General features: G+C 40.7%; 1 protein-coding gene across 4 annotated transcripts in view; it reads left to right on the top strand.

Annotated features, from left to right (window-relative positions):
* Positions 1–21,502, top strand: part of kcnq4 (potassium voltage-gated channel, KQT-like subfamily, member 4) — a 29,958-nt gene extending 8,456 nt beyond the window's left edge. The window contains exons 2-16 of one of the 4 annotated variants that reach the window (XM_086063172.1): positions 6,229–6,319; positions 7,802–7,928; positions 8,033–8,208; positions 8,679–8,801; positions 9,574–9,684; positions 9,757–9,852; positions 9,933–10,021; positions 11,741–11,884; positions 12,591–12,611; positions 13,248–13,304; positions 15,908–16,140; positions 16,211–16,310; positions 18,135–18,266; positions 18,332–18,470; positions 19,596–21,502. In XM_086063172.1, the coding sequence (XP_085919298.1) occupies positions 6,229–6,319; positions 7,802–7,928; positions 8,033–8,208; positions 8,679–8,801; positions 9,574–9,684; positions 9,757–9,852; positions 9,933–10,021; positions 11,741–11,884; positions 12,591–12,611; positions 13,248–13,304; positions 15,908–16,140; positions 16,211–16,310; positions 18,135–18,266; positions 18,332–18,470; positions 19,596–19,805 (1,849 nt within the window). In that variant the 3' untranslated portion in view covers positions 19,806–21,502. Of the gene's footprint in view, positions 1–6,228; positions 6,320–7,801; positions 7,968–8,032; positions 8,209–8,678; positions 8,802–9,573; positions 9,685–9,756; positions 9,853–9,932; positions 10,022–11,740; positions 11,885–12,590; positions 12,612–13,247; positions 13,305–15,907; positions 16,141–16,210; positions 16,311–18,134; positions 18,267–18,331; positions 18,471–19,595 lie in introns of all 4 variants that reach the window. The other 3 variants (XM_086063170.1, XM_086063173.1, XM_086063174.1) reach the window with 3 other exon arrangements.

Raw genomic sequence — 21,502 nt, 5'->3', positions numbered from 1 at the left:
CGGCAGGAAGCGCCGCCATGGCGACCGGACTCAAACACAATCACAATGCGCGCCGGCGGGATTTATAAGGCCTGCCGGACGGGACGGCCGCGTCCGTGCGTGCGCAACTCTGTCTGTCTGTCTGTCTGTGCGTGCGTGCGTGCGTGCGTGCGCGTGTCCAGATCGGCGTGTGCACATGCGGAAAATGTGCGCGCTTTGACGCATGCGTGCGCGTATCCTGGAAAGTGTCAACAGAAAATGTCAGCGACCGGCCGTAATTGCGCTCGCTAAAAATGCCAGATTTGCACAATGAGACAATCAGCGTCACTTTATTTGCTCCAGAGAACCGACATGGAAAAACAACTCACACTTTTCTCCCCATTGAATTTGTAAAAAAAAAATAATAATAATTATATAATATATATATATAATTATATATATATATATATATATATATATATATATAAATAATTATATATATATATATTTATATATATATATAATTATATATATATATATAATTATATATTTATATTTATATATATATATATAATTATATATATATATATATATAATTATATATATATATATATATATAATTATATATATATATATATATAATTATATATATATATATATATATAATTATATATATATATATATATATAATTATATATATATATATATATATAATTATATATATATATATATATATAATTATATATATATATATATAATTATATATATATATATTTATATATATATAATTATATATATATATATATATAATTATATATATTTATATATATATATATAATTATATATATATATATATATATAATTATATATATATAATTATATAATTATGTATATATAATTATATATATATATATATAATTATATATATATATATATATATAATTATATATACATAATTATATAATTATATATATATAATTATATATATATATATATATATAATTATATATATATATAATTATATATATATATATATATAATTATATATATATATATAATTATATATATATATATATATATAATTATATATATATATAATTATAGAGAGAGAGAGAGGTGGTTATCATAATTGTTATTAATATTACAGTACACCATCTGTCTGTTAAAAATATAAATGTAAATACTGTATATAAAATACAATAATAATAAAAAATATAATATATATACAATGCAATAATAAATATATATCTATATCCATATTTATATAATAAATACAATATAAATGTAATGTAAAATTATGTTTTTATTATTGTGTGTATTTGTGTGTGTATATTAAATCTGCGCACAAACTGCATTTAAACAATCATTCTGTTAAAAAAAAAAGTGATGTAAAATACTTTTTATTTTTTAAAAAAAAACTATGAATGATGATGATATTAACTGCATTCAAACAACAGTTCTCTTTAATTAAAATTTTAAAAATCATGAAAAAAAGATATAATAAGATCATGTTTGGAATGTATTTAGACAATACATTTGTCAATTATCAAATGATTCTAATGATTATAAAACAAACACCCAATAATAATTATTAGTACAATTTGAATGAGGTTATGTAAACATGAGTAGCAATCCAGTCTCGTCACATTTGTAGCATTAGCTTCATTTACACAACATGACGACACCCAACATTAGCTCTTGCTAATGCTAACTCAGCGTGACCTGACGTGACCTGTCGTCCCGGCTGGCCCAGCGATATTTCACGCCGTCACCTTGAATTAATTTTGCTAGCCTTCTGCCTTATTTTCAAGCTGCCTTCACAAGCGAGTCGAGTGGGAAGGTAAATTGCAATCAAAGTGTGCTGGTGACGCATTTGTGAAGCAAAGCGGCGTTCAAGGTCGCCTTTTTGTGTCAAAACACTTCAACATGCAATTGTGTGAAAACTGGAGAAAAAAAAAATCATAAGCAGATGTTAACATTTGCCCTCCTTCCCAATCAAACACACCAATTCTCACGTGTAAAGTAGTCAAATGTCTGATGCTAACGTTAGCTCTGGTGCTAACCGCATCATGTTTTGCCTTCCGTTTCCACGGTAACCGAGCAACAACAGCGCAGCCGGAGGCCCATTTGTCCTCTTTTTCCACCGTCTGCCTTTTACCACGTCCAACCTTTTTGTGCTGTATTTACCATTTATAACGCGCCATGTTTGGGCCATGTCACAATTTATTTTTTTAAACGGACGAGACAGACCTGCAGATTTGGGATATGCATCCGGACATTTTTACACCCGTTTTTCCCCCCAACTCGCCGTTGTGTATAAACAGCTGGTGAAGTCGACTCCAAAACTTGACACCCTCAGAGGTAGGATGGGTGTGTAAGGTATTTTAGGAAAGCTGGGACAGACTTTTAAAATGTAAAAATTAACAACTGACATTGTCGTTTTCTACACTGGCAGTTGGTCTTCTTTTTTTTGTTGCCTTCGCTGGGTTCAGTTTCTGCAATGGGCTGCGTGAAAGGGGACGTTGCCGGTAAAAGTTGGCATTTTCTGCCTGTATAAATAGCAGTGGCATTGACAGAATGGAAGGAAGTCCAATCATCAGTTTTACGCTGCCAGTGGTAGTATCAGAATTTGGACTTCGTGCGTTAGGATATTTCGGAAAAGCTGGGACAGAAGCGTAAACTTTAACACATCATTGTGTTGAAAGCAATCGTTGCAATATAACACCTTTGTTGGGTTTGGTGTAAAAAGGGGAGTGCTAATTTTGCAGAAATTGTGTGAAAGGGGCTTCACTCAAGCATATCCGTCGGCCCTTTTCAGATTGCCTCTGAAATGGTAGCAGCAATAATAATTCTATAAAAAGGCAAACGGCAATCAAGGCTGTGCCAATTTTGCAGAAACGGCATGAAAGGGGCTTCATTTTGTTGCGAAAGAGCCCCGTGAGCTTGGAATGAAATTTTTCACACGCACACTCGCACACATGCTGTCACACGAGTGTCAGCGACAAAGCTGAAAGCGTGCCTGACATTTATCCGCCGTATTGTTCGCGGAAAGCGGCCAATTAGCGGCGGGGGGGGGGCACACCACCTCCCGCTGCTGACATTTTAACCAGCGCGGCGCCGTTGCGGGACATCTGACGGCACGAAAACAACAGCGACAGCCTTTTTCACACAGTCTGCACAAATTTCTGCAATTAGAGCTATAACAGAAGAGCTGGAATTTATCCACCTGTGCCTTTCACACAGGGTTTTTACATACAGTGTAAAGGGGGCTATTCCTTATTTGAAGCTTCTTTCACACACACGTTTCTGCAAAATTGGCAAAGCCTTAGTGGAGGACTAGGTTTTTAGCAGTCTTTGCCTTTTACACAGACAAGCAGCAAATGGGAGAAATGAGTGTCAGGTGTTAAAACGTCACACCCCTGTCGTGACATCCTCTTACACGCAGGCATCGTCCCGTCTCAGCTGCGGCTCTGATTATTACCATAAAAATTAGTTGCCTCTGGACCTTTTACGCACAACAGTGAGCTAATTGCCGGTTAGCATGTAGCATGTGTCGGCCATGTCGTGATGCGAAAAATGCCCATGTTGCACCTTCTGGCGCAAATAAATAATTGATCGGCATTCGCGGGAGCTCCGAGAGAAAACAAATACTTTTTTTTTTCTTTTTTTTTAGTCATGTCAGCTAACAAACATAACACCAACCTTTCACCCCACTCCTCCTCCTACTTCCGCTCCATCTTCCTGGGAGGGGGGGAGTAAGGGGGGTGTTCCAGCACTTGAGCCTCTGGATCGTTTAGTCAGCAGTTTTGGGGGGGGAAAAAGCACTTAACTTCTCATATTTTTTTGTTGGTGTTGTCGTTTTGATTTTTGCTGCTTTGGAAAGTCACCGATCTTAGCTGCACTGATGCAAGGTGACGCGTGTATGGTAGCACTGTTGTTTGCGCTCGTGCGTTTGTGGGTTTTGTGTTCAGTGGTTGCTTGTCTCCTTCCTGCTTGTGGCATCGATACACACATTGTCATCATCACGGCAGCCCCTTTCATACAGAGATCCTCATCAGAAGATGTGGCATTTAGATGCCTGTGCCTTTCACGCAGCCAGAGCTGGATATGCCGCGACTGTGCGTTTTCACATGGCTTCCTACGCCCAGAAATCGGGTAGCCAGAGTGTGTTAGGCGTCACGTTCCATTTAAAGCAATAGGGAATTCCCCTTACACACAGGCAGCGTCCTGTATTACCGCAGGAACAGTGATAACCTCAGACTGAAGTAAATTGCTGGGTCGGCTTTGTCCATCTGCCTTTTTTGTGCTGTTGCTTTTAAAGCACAACAGCAACATAGAAAAAAGAAATTCTGGCTTTCACAAAGCCCCTTTCACACAGAGTTTCTGCTAAATTGTTACATGCAAATTAAAATTTTAAAACGAAAAGATCCAGAATTTTCTATATGTTGGTCAACTTTACTTTGGGGGGAAAATGACAGCTTTTACAGCCTTTGTAAAATGGAGTAGTGCTTATTTGAAACCCCTTTCATGCAGTTTTGTGTCAATGCTACATCAGAGTTATATCAGAAGATCTTTCATCTACTCAACTTTGTCCACCCCTTCCGTCAGAAAAATGCCGTCTTTCACAGGCTATCACTTATTTAATACCCCTTTCACGCAGAGTTTCCGTATGATGTACCCATTAGAGCCAGCAATATTGCCCTAACAATTGCTTTCTTCACAACAAGGCACGAAAATTTAATATGATTCACACCCCTGTCCTAGCATTTTGGCAGACTCTTAAGCTGGTGCTTTTTAAATCCCCTTTCACGCAAATTTATCATACAATTGACATGCCATTGCCTCAAAAGAAGCGTAATGGGGAATATTGGGGCAACCACAAAACAACAGGGCGGGGTAAGTGATTATTAAACTTAACCCCCCCATGCCATCCCGTACAGAATCCCCTTTCACACAGGCTACGTTCCTCCTTCCTTGCTCGCATGTCGTCCCCCTCCCGCGCGTTTGGCGCGTTCATCATTCACGGATGATCGAATCAAATCACGTGCTGCTTAATGTCTCGTTATGTGGCTGCAATATTTTCACGGGGGAACGTGAGAGCAGCTTATGGACAGCAAAATAGCAATAAAAGCCCGCCTCGCCCCCTTCCTCACCGGCGGCCATTAAACAATCAGAGAGCCAAATTGCATTTGCGAAACTTTATTGTTAAACCTCACGGACAACATCGCCTCACATTCAAAAGTCAATAAAAGGTCAGAGCAAAACAAAATATGAACACACAAACAAATTTACACCAGTACACTATATAGGAATGGATATTTATATAAATGGTACATTAAATATAAGACAATATAGTTAACAGTAATAAAATAGTTGAATATGAATAATGCAAATATAAAAAATGCAAAATTAAGATGATAGAATGAAAATGATGGATGATAAAATGAATAACTTAATAATACAAATACAGAATAAAAAAATATAAAATAACATAAAATGATGCATTTCGAATACACAAAAATAAATAATGAAGTAAAAAAAATACATAAGTTAAATGTTAATAAATGCATATAAAATGAAAATATTAACACAAATATCAAATAAAAGGTTACACAAAACAAACCTAAATTCAGCTTATTCCTGCAGCTCTACTAGTTTGATATTTTTAAGTAATTTGAATTTAATTTGATATATTTTTTTAAGTTTAACATTATTTCCCCAATAAAACATGATTTCTTTAAAAAAATAATAATAATAAATTTATTTTAAAGGTATATTTAACATTAATTCAAACTATTTTTTTGTTTTCCAAGAGGATGTTATGTCTTATTTTATTCTTAACAAATGTATTGTTTATTTTTGCTGTATTTTGGCGTAGGTTTTTTATTTTATTTTTTTGTTGGCGCTGGTTGTTGTTCTGCACTCCTACTTTTCCTGCATTTTCTGCTGCCAGCTGGGCCGCGAGGCAAACTTTCCACTGGCACAGTCGCGAAGTCACGAAAGTCCTTCCAGCAAACTTCACGCGCACGTTGAAAAAGTGTCGGGATGAAAAAAAAGCTCGGCTGCCGTCTTGTTGTTTACGTTTCGGCCAGCGAGCCGCCAAGTGGAACGCGTAATGGAAGCCAAATTTATGCCCTGTTTTAGTCTCCACCTGAAGTGGCTTCTACTTCATTCAAGCACTTTCAACACCTGCCCTGAAGATGCTTGCGAGCTTTATGATTATGATGATGATTATGACGACGATTGCTGTTGTCGTCTTGTGTGTTTCAGTTTTCTGCTGGTATTCAGCTGCTTGGTGCTGTCCGTCTTCTCCACCATCCCCGAACACCAGCAGGTCGCCAACCAGGGCCTCTTCATCCTGGTAACACACACACACACACGTGCGCGCGCGCACACGCACACGCACACACTCTCAGCGCTTTCCTCTTGGACTTGAAAGAAAAAAAAGAAATTATTTTGCAACAAAATACTTAAAACAAAAGTCGTGTTTTATTTGAATGTTTGCGATATTACATCAATTGAAAAAAAAAAAAAGTCATTCTATTTCTAATTACGATAAAATAGGATTCTTTCTTGCAAAATAAAGCTTCCATTACATGATAAAGTCATTAATTAAATGTTGTTTTGTAGAAAATCCATTCATATTTGTACGGCACTGTCGGTTGAGTACAGTTGCAAGATTAAAAGCTTAACACCTGAGGTAGAAAGTGCTTGAAAAGCGCTTGAAGTTGACCTTAAAAAGGTGCGTAAACAACACACGTGCGCACACACACACACACACACACACGCGCACACACACACACACACAGCCGAGTGTAGCGTGGTCATTGTTGGCAGAGCGCCGACTAAGCAGCGCGGGGGATTCAGGTGGTGTCGAGCGAGCAGGAAATGGCAGCCGCCGTCCGCTAATCCTAATAGCCATCCCATAATAATCCTCGCCAGCGGCTGGCATGACGCCGCCTCTTAATGGCCGCAGGTCTCACCTGCGGTGGCCATTGCCCGCCTCTCGCGTTCTTCCCTCCTGGCTTTTTCTCGCTTTAGTCCCCGCCTCCTTTTCACGCCGCATCAACAGCCAAAGCCGCCAAGCCGCCCAGCGGACGCTTCGCCGTCCCGTGTGTAAAAATAAGCCAATGAATCAGAATAGCATCAATTTCACATTTCAACCGCTTGGAAAGGCAGCCTGAGGCTCAGAGCTCAATTTCTTGTCTCACTTTTAAACACGCACAAGCTACCAAAATCAAGTCTTGTCTGTTAGTTCTTGTTTATACATATAAGTATGGAAGCAATAAAATGCTGTATGCTAACTTTATTAGCATGTGGAACCTCGCCACAAAGTTCAGCGATGAATTTCTTTTTCCACATTCAGACGCGCACAAGCTAAAAATAAGTAGTCTATTGATTTCTGTTGACAAATATGAGCATAAAAACAGCAAAACACTGTGTGCTAACTTGATTAGCCTGCGGAACCTTACTCCATTCACTTTGTGCCAGTTGGTTTGACAATTTTTCATAATCGTGTCACTAAGATTTGCTATGGGTTTTTTTTTGCCACGTAAATGCTAACTTTTCATGTCTGAGGAACCTCACTCCATTCCCTTTCCTTCAGTCTCTGCTGTTGACGTACATATTTTGGGGATATTTTGTTGTTTCCTTCTACTGACTTGCTAACTTTTCCAAACTGGGGAACCACACTCCATTCACTTCAGTCTATGTTGTACATGTACATATATTGGAGATATTTACAATGAACGCTTTAATGCCCCCCCCCCCTATGCTAACATGCTAACTTGTCCAGGCTGTGGAACCTCACTCCATGATTCTGTCATTGTGTCCCGTTTGGCAGGAGTTTGTGATGATCGTGGTGTTCGGTCTGGAGTACTTCATCAGGATCTGGGCGTCGGGCTGCTGTTGCCGATATCGCGGCTGGCGGGGACGGCTACGCTTCGCCCGCAAGCCCTTCTGCGTCATCGGTCGGAACCCGTCGCGGACTCTTCCGGAATCCTCATTCGGTGCCCCCCCCCCCACACACGCACACACATTTCATCGTCTCATTTTTTGCGCTCCTCTTTTTCAGACTTTATCGTGTTTGTGGCGTCGCTGGCGGTGATCGCGGCGGGCACGCAGGGCAACATCTTCGCCACGTCGGCGCTGCGCAGCATGCGCTTCCTGCAGATCCTGCGCATGGTGCGCATGGACCGGCGGGGGGGCACCTGGAAGCTGCTGGGATCTGTCGTCTACGCTCACAGCAAGGTCAGAAATGAACACGGGCAATCGTGATTTCCAGTCAGATCATGTCAACGTCAATTGTAAAAACTATTTATTTGTGTACACCTAGCGCAAGACTGCTGCTCGTATTGTTAGCCAGCGTATGGCGTTTTGCATTATGTGTTAGCATTAAGCTAGCGGAAAGTCCTGAAAGTGAGCAGGAGGTGCGTAACATTTTGCGAGCGAGTGATCGGGTTGCTGTTGGTGAACGCTGACGATACGATTATGGCCGCGGAGCGGGAACGGCGTTCTCCCAGTTTCCTAATGGTAACTTAATGGGATAGAAGCCGAAGAATAAGCGATGAGCGTGATTACGGAGGCCAAAGTCCACTGGAAGGCTCATTTGGCCTCCGGCGTTTGTGCTGATGAGGAGAAAGCGATGAGCGCGGCGTTCCGACGGCGATGATGGATGGATGGCCGCGTGCACGCGCGCTCACTTCCTGTCGTTCCCGCAGGAGCTGTTCACGGCGTGGTACATCGGCTTCCTGGTGCTTATCTTTGCCTCTTTCCTGGTCTACCAGGCTGAGAAGGACAACACGGACTTCAGTAACTATGCAGACTCCCTCTGGTGGGGCATTGTGAGTAGTACGGCCAGATTTGAGGGATTGACTATTTTAATATTCCGTGGACGCATTTTTAAGAAACTAGTTTTCAATGTTTTTGATTCGATTTTTTACTTCATTTCCTTCCTTGTTTTTTTTTTTTTTAATGTATTTTATTTATTATTTATTCATTGTAAGTTTATTTTATGTCCCATTTTTTGTCTAGTTACTTTCATGCATTTTATTATGATTTTTTTTAATTACAATATATTCTTTGTAGAACATTTCTTAATTTTTTGTTTAATGCAATGTTTTAAATTTCTCATTTTTGTTTTGCATGGACTCATCAAAAAATATCTAAAATGGCATATTATAAACAAAATTTTATTCATCACTAATACTGCAATTCTGCATTTCATAATTACAATACAAATTTAGTATATACAATTAGTACCATACATTTTTAGAAAAAAACAATTTACAAATAGAAATAATTGTGATTATTTTATTTTTACTACATGTAGTATATTAAAGCTGAAAATCTTGTATTATTTTTTAAATATTTTGTTTCATTTTTATTTAACTCTCCCTTTCCAGAGATAAATGGTTGAAATAAATTCCTAAAATTTAAAATATACCGATGTACAAAGTAACATAACAATTTTTTTTAAGAACAATATTTTTTATAGTTCATTTTTTTAGAGTTTATTTTTAGATTTTAGAAAGAAAGAAATGGTATATGTTGATCTCATGAAACCTATTTTTGAAAAAGGTGTTTTTCATGTAAGGTTGCGGTTTCTATTTTTAGATCACGTTGACCACCATCGGTTACGGCGACAAGATCCCTCGCACGTGGCAAGGTCGTCTGCTGGCGGCCGGCTTTGCTCTCCTGGGCGTGTCCTTCTTTGCCCTGCCCGCTGTCAGTATCGATCCTCTTGGCATTATTATACGTCTTCACTTTTTTTAAATGTTTTTTTTAAAAAAAAATTAGGGAATTCTGGGCTCAGGCTTCGCCTTGAAGGTTCAGGAGCAGCACCGCCAGAAGCACTTTGAGAAGCGCCGCATGCCCGCCGCCAACCTCATCCAGGTAGCGGCCGCAAAAACGACAGCGCCGAGCCGCTCGGCTGCATTGCGTTGCGTGTAAATGTGTGTGCGTGCGTTGGCCAGGCGGCGTGGCGTCTCTACTCGACGGACGCCAAGCACTCGTACCTGACGGCCACCTGGTACTTCTACGACAGCATGCTGCCATCCTTCAGGTAGCGCTCGCCGCCCGTCCTGGCCGGGTCGCCGCTTTCATTGCCTCGCGTTGTTTTGGACGCGTTCGGTCGACGCGCGCGTGTACTAGCGTTAGCTGTTGCGCTCGCGCTCACGCACACACATACTACACATAATTCTATACATTTACAATAGAATTCCCCCCCCCCCCACCTCCACTGACTCATGCTTTTATTGATCTCCTCCCTCATAACTGTCAATTATCTCTGGATGGCGCCACCATTTGATTCTATTTGATTTACTTTCTGACATTGTGCTTTTTCCATTAATTTGACTAATTTGCTTAAAAGGAGAAGAAGCACAAAGAAGCTCATGAAAAGCGTATACAGTGCAAGATGCACCTGAAAAAAGGGTCGGGTCAAAACAACCATTAAGAAATAGCAGCAACAGAGCAGCATGACATTTGAAAGAGAATCAAAAGTATCAGTGAATATATAACAAATATACACGTTTGTTTTCAAATCTCCCCAAATGGAGTCGTTTTGTCCAAAACAACCTACAAAAATGTATTTATTTTGTGGGTTACTCATTGGACCCAACTTTTTAAGTTACATAAATGAACCAAAAAGTTGGGTCAGTTTGTGTTAAGTTGATCAAACTGTTTTTAGAGTGTAGGGAGTTAAGGGAGAAAAAAAAAAAACATGAGCAAGAATATAGATAACAAAAATCTGTAAAGTAAAATTTAGATAACAGGAGCATATGAGTGCAAATTCAGATCAAATGAGAACAAAAACCTGCGAGCGCGAAATGAGAAAATGAAGTTGAATTTGGATTACAAAAAGCCTGCCGTTCAAAAAACACATTCGGATAACAAAAAGCTGTGATTCCAACCATTGCATCATGAAAACATGAATGTCAATCTTGATAATAAAAATAATTGACATTAACAAAAGCGTATGAACAGGATTTCGGATAACCAAAAATTGTCAGCTTGACTTCCTGTAACAAAAAAAACGAATTTAGATAACAAAATATATGAACATAACTTTGGATAACAAAAGAATGAAAAATGATTTCAAATCAAAAAAATCTGTGAGTTAAGCATGGAAACTTTCGATGACAACATTACTTTTGTTCAACAGAGGTGGCAAATGCAGGTCCAGAAAGTCAAAACCCTTCCACAGTTTGGCTTTAGCCCCAGGTGCTAGCTAGCGAGCTTTAGCCCTTGTGCTAGCTAGCTAAAGCCAAACTGTGGAAGGGTTTTGACTTTCTGGACCTGCATTTGCCACCTCTGGTTATCAAATGCATTTTTGGTAACCAAATGTAGATGGTTTTAGATTCTGATAGTTTTTACATCATTTTTGATAACAAAATGTTCAGAATTCACATAACAAGCATGAGAAATCTTGCGAGCACACAAATTTTGATAACAAAAACTCTCATTGAATGCGAATTTAGATGACCAAATCTTTTGCATGACTTCCGTTCATTGGCTAACCGCCGTGTGACACGTTTCGACTTTTTTGCTCGTTTTGAATGACCGTAAATTTGTAAGCAGGACTTTTTGTTAACAATCAGGTATTGCGCAACCCACCGTGTTTGTACTTCCACTGTGTGCGTCTTCTTTGTTGTCCATCTCCTTTTAAGCGCCGGGACCCTGATTTTGGCCTTTTTGCCTGTTTTGATTTTGCCTTTTTCATTCCCTGTTGTTTTTGTTTTGTTTGTCATGTTTGATGTTTATTTGTGCACGTGGCCGTCAGAGAACTGACGCTACTGTTCAGTCACCTCCAGCGGCAGCGGAACGCCCCCAAGAAGGCGCCGCCGCCACCGTACAGCGTCAACTTCCACCACGCGCCGCTGTCAGGGCTGCGGCCCTACAGCGCCCCCTATATGTCGGGGGACAGGTACGCACCTTGCACCGCTGCCCACGTGACAGGGACACACACACACACACGCACACACACGCACGCACGCACACACACAGCCGAGCTCGTGTTGCCGTGCGTCTAACAGCGATTTAACCCATTAACTGTTGTTTACACTGCAAAAACTCGGCTTTAAAAAATGTGCGAAATGTAATCAAATGAGGAATAATTAATAGAAAGTAAAATTATCTGCCAAGAGAATATTTAAAATTGGGCAAACAATTGTATGTATTTTTTAGATTTTATTACTGGTAGTTCAGAATAAATTATAATGAATGATAGGTGTAGTATATAATTTAAATGTATTGTATTTAATCATTCATTCATTTAAAAATTAGAATTGATTTTCTACAGATTGTTAATTTTTTTCCATTTTTTTCTGCTATTGGCAGATAATTTTGCTGAAATAAAAATATTCCTCATTTCCGCCCTTTTGTTGTCTAATCCCACTTTTTTTTTGCAGTGTATAACCAGCTGTACTCTGCAAAAAGTGATTTGAGTTCATTTGAGATCTTGAATGTTGGTTCAGTTTTTGCAGTGTCGCTGCGTGTCTCCATCTTTTGTGTTCATCTTCATCCTCGTCATCCTCATCCTCACCGCTTTTCACTCTTCTTCCCCTTTTTTCTCTTTGTGGCCACCATCATGACCCCCACCCAATCGCACCCCTTCCTGTCGTTGTCCTCAGGAGGCCCGAAGCGCCGCGCAGGTTTGTGCTTCACGTCATCGGCCTCCATTTTGGGGGGCGCCGGCCGGGCCTTGGCGCTTTCTGCTTGTCTAACTTCCTGAAGATTAGCCGCTATAGTGTTTAGCGTGTTTGGCGGAATTGTTGATGTTGATGTTGACGGATATACTCTTGAGGTGTACTGCATGATCACCCCCCCCCCCTCCCCTCCCACTCCCCCCCGCTGGTCAAAAAGTGGAGCCAAAAACTGTTTGCAGTCATTGGACAAAATATTAGGTACACCTGGAGGAGAGCGCCAATGCAGGAGTTCAATAATTGAAAACAAAATCAAATATACATTTTTTTGGGGGGAAAGGTTTTAGTATATTATATAATTGAAATTGTGCTGATGATTTTGATCAATAACGCTAGTTAATATCAATTGGTATGGTGCAGGTGTACCTAATAAAGTGGCCAACCGGTGTACATTTGGCAGTTTTATGGCTATTTGGACTATTGAGACCCCCCCCAGTCCCTCATGTGCCTCCTCACCTGCCCCCCACACCCTTACTCCTCCTCCTCCTCCATCCTAACTAATCCCCCCCCCCCCCCCACACACACACACACTAACACCCACCCAGCGTTCCTCACCCTCTCTGCCTTGTGTGTCTCCTCCTCCAGTCAAGTCCTCACTAAAAAGCGCGGTCTCTTCCGGATTCATGCCGGACGCAAGCAGAGGTATTCACGCGGCCTGTGCATCACCTTTGACCTTTGACCTTGAATCGCCTTGCCTGTTGCACCCTTTCGGCGGGCCCGAGCTGTCAGCCAACGTTTACGGAGAAAATCGAGCTTGAATGTCGGAATGCTGATTGACTGATTAATCAATTCACTTTTTAGTTAGATGTATTGAAAAAAATAATAATAGATTGAACAAATAAATTATAAATCACAAGAACATCAAATATTACAATTAATAAATAAGAAATATTTAATAATAATAATAATAATAAATTATATAACCTATTTAACACTTTTACTGCATGATGTGATGATTTATTTAAAAAAAGTACTAAATTTTAATCACAATCTCAGGTTTGATATATATTTTCATTTTTGTAATTATTAATTGTATACACTTTTTACAGTAAATTACAGTTTATAAAAATATTTCAGTAAAGGTAATTTTTAAAACTGTATTTTACCATTTGCTAAATTTTCTTCATTACAATATTAGATCCTGAGATTTTTTAAAAACATTTTTGTACAGCATTGTTGGCACTTGCTACATAATTCATTTCAATCAAAAATATTATTCTATTTTAAAAATAGTTATTAAATTACAGTTCTTTTTTTTGATTGCATGTTTTTGATATAAATATGAAAATAATTCTCTGAGCTTTTGCACAATTTTACAGCAAATTGCAGTGATTGTCTCTGGTCCGTATTTGTTCATCTAAAATGTATTCGCCTTAACGCGACGAGATGTTTTGCGATCCGACTTTGCTTTGCGTCGGCTGGACGCAGCTCATAAAAAAGGGAACAAAAAAAGAAAGCATGGAAAGGTTCAAGGCATAGAACGCATGCGCTGGTCCCGCGGCGAAGGTCGGCCATGTTTTTTTACGAGCGTGACGAGTCCGGCATGTCTAATGGGAAGTCGGCCTGCCGTATAAATCATTCAGCATGCCTCACTTTTCTTTCTTTATTATTTACCAGCTCTTAAGTGCGCTAATGTTTCTCTTTGCATGGACATTTGCCGCCAAAAATCATCTCAAGCTCCACCAGGAGGCACACGACCAAACAAATGCTGCGAGCAATGCAAACATTTCTATGTTGCGTTGGGACACACCTCCAAATGAACTTCACATGTTCCAGTAGGCTTTTTGCTTGACTTGTACAGGTTGTAGAATTAGTTGCTAATTTTATATATATTTATATATATATATGGGGGATCTGAAAAAAAGACTTGAGAGAGCAAACATTGGAATAATACTGGGAAAAAAAAATTACAGGGGGAAAAAAGTGGAATTAAAATGACCAAAATAAAGGTGGTAATGAAATGAAATGAAAGATTTCAATATTTTGAAAAATGTCTGTTTTATGTAAAAAAAAAAATAATAATTTAAGTTGGAATACTTAGTCCTAAAAAACGTAGAGCCTTGTAAATCATAATATTAAGATGGAAAATAATTTTATGTTAAAATTAATAGCAAAGAAAATTATTTTATATTTAAGGTTAAAAAATGTCGTTTCACATATATACGTTATGTGGAAGGATAAAACCCAAAAAATAATTTTATGTTTAAAAAGCATCATATGAGTGAAAAAAATATGAATAGTCATAATAAAAGAGTTTTACTTTTTAATATTTGACATGAAAAAGGAATATAACTTTTTTTTTCAAACCGCAAAAAGCGAGCATTTGAACAGGGGTGTGTAGACTTTTTATAAGGACTTACCTGCATTTGTGTGGCCATGTACTGAAACATGGCTCGCTGACTTTCACAGCCCACTGGTGACAATTCCACACACACACACACAAAGAGTATATCATGGTTTCATCCAATAAGACGCGTCTGTGGAAACGAGTGACGGCGCTTTGGCAACGTGGCTCGTTTGCGTTTTTGTTGACGGCGTTATTTCCAAGCGTGCGTGTCCATTTTTGTGCGTGTGCACTTTGAAGTCCATTTGGATGCTTAATCTCTCGGCTGATGCGATTAAAAGAAGCGTGTCTTTTATTCTGACGGCGTTTTCCAGCATCTGCCGAGTCATGCCAGATCAGTTGATGATGTGAAGCTGAGCTGCTTATTTGGTTCGCGGCATTCCCAGTTTGGAATCCAATCCTTGCATCCCTTTTTATTAGCGGCATGGATGTTCGGAAAAAACGTTTGTGAGCTGGAACGAAAAATTTGAAAATAAAGTTGCATTTCTTTCCTTTTTTGAAATGTATTTTAAGTTTAACTTGAACTGTCCTATTTTGTTATTTTTTATTAATTTACACACGGGGTGTAATTTATATATATATATTTAAACAAAATATGCGATTCTGTTTAATAATATTGTTAGTAAAATATGAATTTGGCACCAAAATGCAGCCGTTTTTATCCATCTCAGAGGGCGGCCATTTTGCTCCTTGCTGTCGACTGAAGATGACATCACAGTTGCTCAGGTCTCAGGCGACACCCAATCGCAGCTCGGCTTCAGAAAACAGGTGAGCTGTGATTGGTCGTTGCTTGAGCTGCGCAACTGCGATGTCGTCGGCAAGTGGCAAAATGGCCGCCCCTTGAGATGGATTAAAAATGGGCGGATTTGTCGACTAAAGATGACATGGCGTCCTTCCCCAGCAGTAAACTGGGCTTCCGGGACCGGATCCGGATGAACAACTCCCGCTCGGCGCAGGTGATCCGGAACAAGGCGTCGCCGCAAGCGCCCGCCGGCCCGGGCGTCAAGCGCTCGCCCAGCCAGGAGAACGTCCCCGAGGCGGCCAGCCCCGGCAAGGTGCAGAAGAGCTGGAGCTTCAACGACCGCACCCGCTTCCGGACGTCGCTGCGGCTCAAGGCCAGGCCTCCCGTCGACGGTACGCCGCAAACTGAACCATCCTTCCCACGTCCGTCGCACGTAACCCGCGTGCGGGCATGTGTCCCCAGTGGACGGCCTGGGCGAGGACAGCGTGGAGGACAGAGGCTACTGCGACGTGGCCATGGACGAGGTCATTCCCGCCGTCAAGACGCTCATACGAGCCGTCAGGTGAGTTGGATGCACGAGAAGGATTCCTGGAAAATCCTGGAAACTGATTTCAGTCCAGATCGGATACAAATTGTGTTTACGCTATCGAACGGATCCCTTTCAAAATGTCAGTCAACATAAAATTCTGACGTTCGCGTCAAACTGATTTCGATCTGGATCAGATCCAGATTATGCGTTCACACTGGCCAAAGCGAGTCCAGTCTCTGATGAAATGTCAGTCGACTATTATGGATTATCAAAATGCTCGTCAACAGCACACCTCAAATAACTTGTTCAAGTCGAGTCATTTGTTTACGTTCTCACGAGTTCTATTAATTGCGGGAAAATGGACATAAGTATTGCAACAACTGACTGATGGGTTCATGTGATTTTTCTACGAAATGTTTCCCTTACGTTTTGGTGATGGAGGGTTTTGAACAGGCGGAGTGGTATCAAAGGTTGCATACTTGGATGAGTCTTGTTTGGCCTTGGGGGAGGTCTTCTGCCATTCTTGCCCACCGTCCGTTTTTGTGGCATTCTCACTTCATGCCGTGCGATGTGATGCTCTTGCAGTATATTTGCTGCCTCTGTGAGAACGAGACGGCCGGCGTGTGTTAAATTTCAAAGCGTCGGCAGGTAAAAGGAGCGATGGGGGGGGGGGGGGGGGGGTCTGAATATCAGTCACCAAAGCCAAAAGCTGCCATTTGCTGTATTGCAAAATACATTTCGAGAGAAATTAAAAAGCAAGCTATCACAAGCAAGAGGTTCGCTCGTCGTGGTTTTGACACCACTTCCTGTTTACGCTTTTGGTGAACGTTTCCTTTTGTCGCATGTTGATGTTGTCATCAAAGTGCTGCAATGAAATTCAAACGTTATCCGGTTTGACGTCAAACTCATTTCAAATCTGGATCTGATCCGGATTGTGTTTACACTAAAAATACATTGACACTTGCACTGTGTCATTACATAACTCACCATGTGTGTGCAGGGTCCCAATTTAAATCTTGATCCGGTCTCGGTTGTGTGTTTCAGACGTCTATCGTAAATGTGTTCTTGGCTGAATCTTTATCAGAATCTTTATTTGTATGCAACGTCCAAAGCTGAACCTCGATGTGATCCATATTGTGTTTACACTCACCATGTTGAGACGTCTGCAAAACGTTAGTCAGAAGCTGTGATATCAAACCAGTTTATATCAGATCTAATCCAGATTGGGCGTTTACAATAAATGTCTGTCAAATCGTGTCCGATGTGAACAAAACTCAATAACTCATTTCGACCCAGATTTGATCCAGGTTGTGTATCTTTGGTCGGGGTGAGAAGCAGCGATGCCAAACCAATTTGAATCCAGATTGTGTGTTTACACTGACCATCTTCAGACACCTTTTTATATCGGTCCAATTTCATGCAATCGGGTTGTAATTAGCCGCTCATATGTAGGCTATTAATAGCTCAAGTTGAATCGAGTACACCGTTTTCCCCCCCCAAAAATCGTTTTCTTGCCTTGCAAACTTGTCCATTAGGATCTATTGTCTTCTCGCTAAGTATCAGTTAACAGCGGTGATGGCGCGTCCCATTTAGCGGCGCCGGCTGACGCCGCTTCCCCGACTTGCTGAAGCAGCAAATCCCGATAAGCCAAATGTCTCGTCTTCATCCTCATCATCACAATATACGCGCGCGCGTTGCTCTTTTTGACGGGCCTGTTTGTGAACGATAAGGTCAACGGATACCGTAATTAATCTTACACGGCGGGGCTTTTATCGTTTAATTGCGAGCGCGTCGGCGCGGGAGGCACGGCGGGAAGCCACCAAGCCATGCTTCTGTTTTTTGTGTGCGCGTCGGCAGGATTGTGAAATTCCTCGTGGCCAAGAGAAAGTTCAAGGAGACGCTGCGTCCGTACGACGTGAAGGACGTCATCGAGCAGTACTCGGCGGGCCACCTCGACATGCTGGGCCGCATCAAGAGCCTGCAGATGCGGTAGGACAAATCGTCACGCTCGCGAAAGAAATGATTTTGATGCCGTGGCGTCCCGCGGGTCCCAGGGTGGACCAGATCATCGGGCGAGGCGCCGTCCAGCCCGACAAGAAGGCGCGACCGGAGAAGGGCGAGAAGACGCCGCCGGAACTGGACTCTCTGGATGAGCTGAGCATGATGGGACGCGTGGTCAAAGTGGAGAAACAGGTACGCTTGTCACAGGGCAACACGTCACACTATTTGATGTGGCATTTCATGACATCACACGCGGTAATCAAATGATTTGTTATATTTGAATGCGTTACTAAAACCGAAATGACGTCGAAGACCATAAATAGATTTTTATTTAACTGCAGGTTTCAAATCTATTAAACGCCTTACTTTAAATAAACACGCTGCAATCTTCGGAAGCATTTTAATGGTATAAATACTTTATTTATTTACATGTGGTAAAAGCACCGTACCTCAAATAAATGTCTGACACTCATTCAAGAAATATATGAACAAAGTATTGTGAATGTGTTTATGAAATTATTTCAAAAATATATTTTTGAAATTAAAGGCCTTTCCTCCAATTGACACGGGATCTCAAATAAACTCTCTCCAGTTGATTAGCGTCCCCAGAAAGGATAGAACTATTTAGTCACACATAAATGCTATGTGTGACGGGGGGGGGGGAAACACCCTACCTCAAATGAACATCTGGTAGTCTATGCGGTTGAGTAAATAAACACCCTCAGCAACTCTTTGAAGAAATATTTCAAGCAAGTATCATTATTTATTTATTTGGAAAAGAGATGTTCTTACCTGGTTAAATAAAGGAATGAATGAATTTGTATTCTTAAGTCTCATGATCAATTCCTTACTTCCAATAAATACCTGGCACTCTCCACATGCAACTCCATTCAAGAAATATTCCAAACCCGTATTTATTGGGGGGGGGGGGATATTTTTTAAGTGGAAGGTTTATTTTCTAATGAACCCCCTTACCTCAAATAAAGACCTGCTACTCTCTGCAGTTGCTCAGCGCTCGCCTAAATGAGCTCAAGAACAGTTTTGAATATAGAAAATGTGTTTTTATTTCTATGTGGAAAGGCAAAAACTATTTCAGGAAGTATTTGAACCAAGTCATTATCTAATATGTGTCGTTTCCTTTCTATGAAAAAAATAAATGCCTGCTGCATTCTGCAACGGAGAGATAAACACTCGACGCCGTTATTTCAGGAAAATATTTTGCTCCCATAAACAGCGTATGTATCATTCTTTTGCATGCCAGGGTGGAAAAAACGGACGCCTTACCCCGAATGAAGGTGCGCCGTGCTCTCTTTGCAGATTCAGTCCATCGAGAACAAGATTGACCTCCTGCTCAACTTGTACTCGTCGTGCCTGAAGAAAGGCTCGTCGTCGCAGCTGGCGCTGTCCTCGCTGCCGCTGGATGCCGAGCTCACGTCCGACTACCACAGCAGCCCCGCGGACCAAAGAGACCTCTTCTCTTCCGCCAACACGCTGTCGCCGTCCCCCAGCGCCACCTTGGATTCCTAGCCGGATCTTTTTTCTTTTTTTTTTTTCCCCCAGAGGGCCACCCATGCACGCCTCCTTGAGGATTAACACTCGCTTGCAAAAATACGAATCCCATCCAGGCCCCTCGAGGTACACTGAATAGAAATCGCACAGGTATGTTTTCAAGGGTATCAAAACAAAAGGTACCGGGCATGGGTGAGTACCGATACCAGGTAATGGCCTTTTTTCAAGGTACTCGATACCGGCCACCTATTCCTTAGGAATAACAAAATTTGAAAAAGTCATCCTTGCCAGTAGTTGGTGCACTGTAATAGAGGTATCGGTACTCGGTATTTGTGAGTACACAAAAAAAGAAAAGAAAGAAAAAAAGTTGTGTTTTTTCTTTTGGTTGTTGTTGTTGTTGTTTTTTAGGATACTGTGATGAATGTAAGGCCTGAGCCCACATGCAAAAAAAGAAAAAAGAAAAAAAAAACATCACTCCCCGTTTGGCATCATGCACGCCGGAGCCATGTTTACGTATTTGCGGCATTACGAGACGCGACTGGACGCAGCGTCGTCAAGAACAAACTTGCATGTGGTCGAAGGCGGTAGAGGATGCGCCTTCGGAGATGCGCGCCTTCTGTCACGCTGCCGCCATCTTCTCCGAGGACCCGCACGGCCGTTAGATTCCTGTCGCGTCGATATGGCTTGTAAAAAGGAAGGAAATATTTAAAAACAAAAACTTTTTTTAACAGTAGAAGCACAAATTGACTGCACCTGCATTTCTAAATTCCGAGATCCAATAAAATAACTAAATCAATCAATCAATCAAAATGATTTCAATTAATTGCCACGTTTTCCATGCTAATATCTTGCTTATTTGACTTTTAGATTTTTTATCAAATTCAATAATGTGATAATAAAATACAGAATGCATTTATTTTTGCCTTTAGTGCTCAAATTTTCAACACCTTACCTTAAATAAACGCCCCTTCCCCAGAAACTACTTCAGAAGTATTTTAATGAATGCATGCGTGAAAAGCAATGCATTTTTTTTTTAAATAAGGGCCTCCTTTCAAATGAACACATTACCCTAAATAATCACCTGGTATTTGCCATAATTCAGTGAATTATCACTCCCTACAACTTTTACAAGAAATATTGAATACAATTTATTTTGCGAATCTGGTAAACACCTTTTTTTTGTCTGCATTCAAGCAAATGAATGAACCCAGTAACTATTCCAGCTATATTTCAATTTTCTTTATTCATACTTGTAAAAATAAGCCTAAATGATTGTTATTTTTGCATTTTTCCTTTCTGATAAACACCTCACCTCACATAAATCCCTGAAGTTGACTAAATAGAAACCTGCTTTTATTTCAGGAATCAAGGCAGGATTATTTTATTGGATCTCGCAATGTTATTGCACAGGTGTGCCTCTTGAAACGAACAAATCACCAATCCTAACCCACCATGCATGGCGCAACTACCTCTGAGGCCACTAGAGGGCGCTAAAAGCGCGCGAGAGCGAGCGATTGCCTGACTGAATGCATTTGCATGTCTCTCTCTTTCGTTTTCTCTTTCTTTCTTTGCACGTTCTCTCGCTCATGACATCACTTCCCCCCACACTGCCTTGCCGCCATTTTGACATTCCAGCTCTGCAGTCCTTCCAATAGCAATCACACACACTGAAGAAAGCAATAAAATGCTCAGCTAGCAATGCTAAGCTACGCTCC

This window comes from Leptonotus elevatus, chromosome 19 (assembly GCF_054856555.1).
Source record: "Leptonotus elevatus isolate MCC_2025b chromosome 19, RoL_Lele_1.0, whole genome shotgun sequence".
Classification (NCBI taxonomy): domain Eukaryota; kingdom Metazoa; phylum Chordata; class Actinopteri; order Syngnathiformes; family Syngnathidae; genus Leptonotus; species Leptonotus elevatus.
Note: the sequence above shows the minus strand (reverse complement) of the source record. Positions and strands in the feature narration are given on the sequence as shown.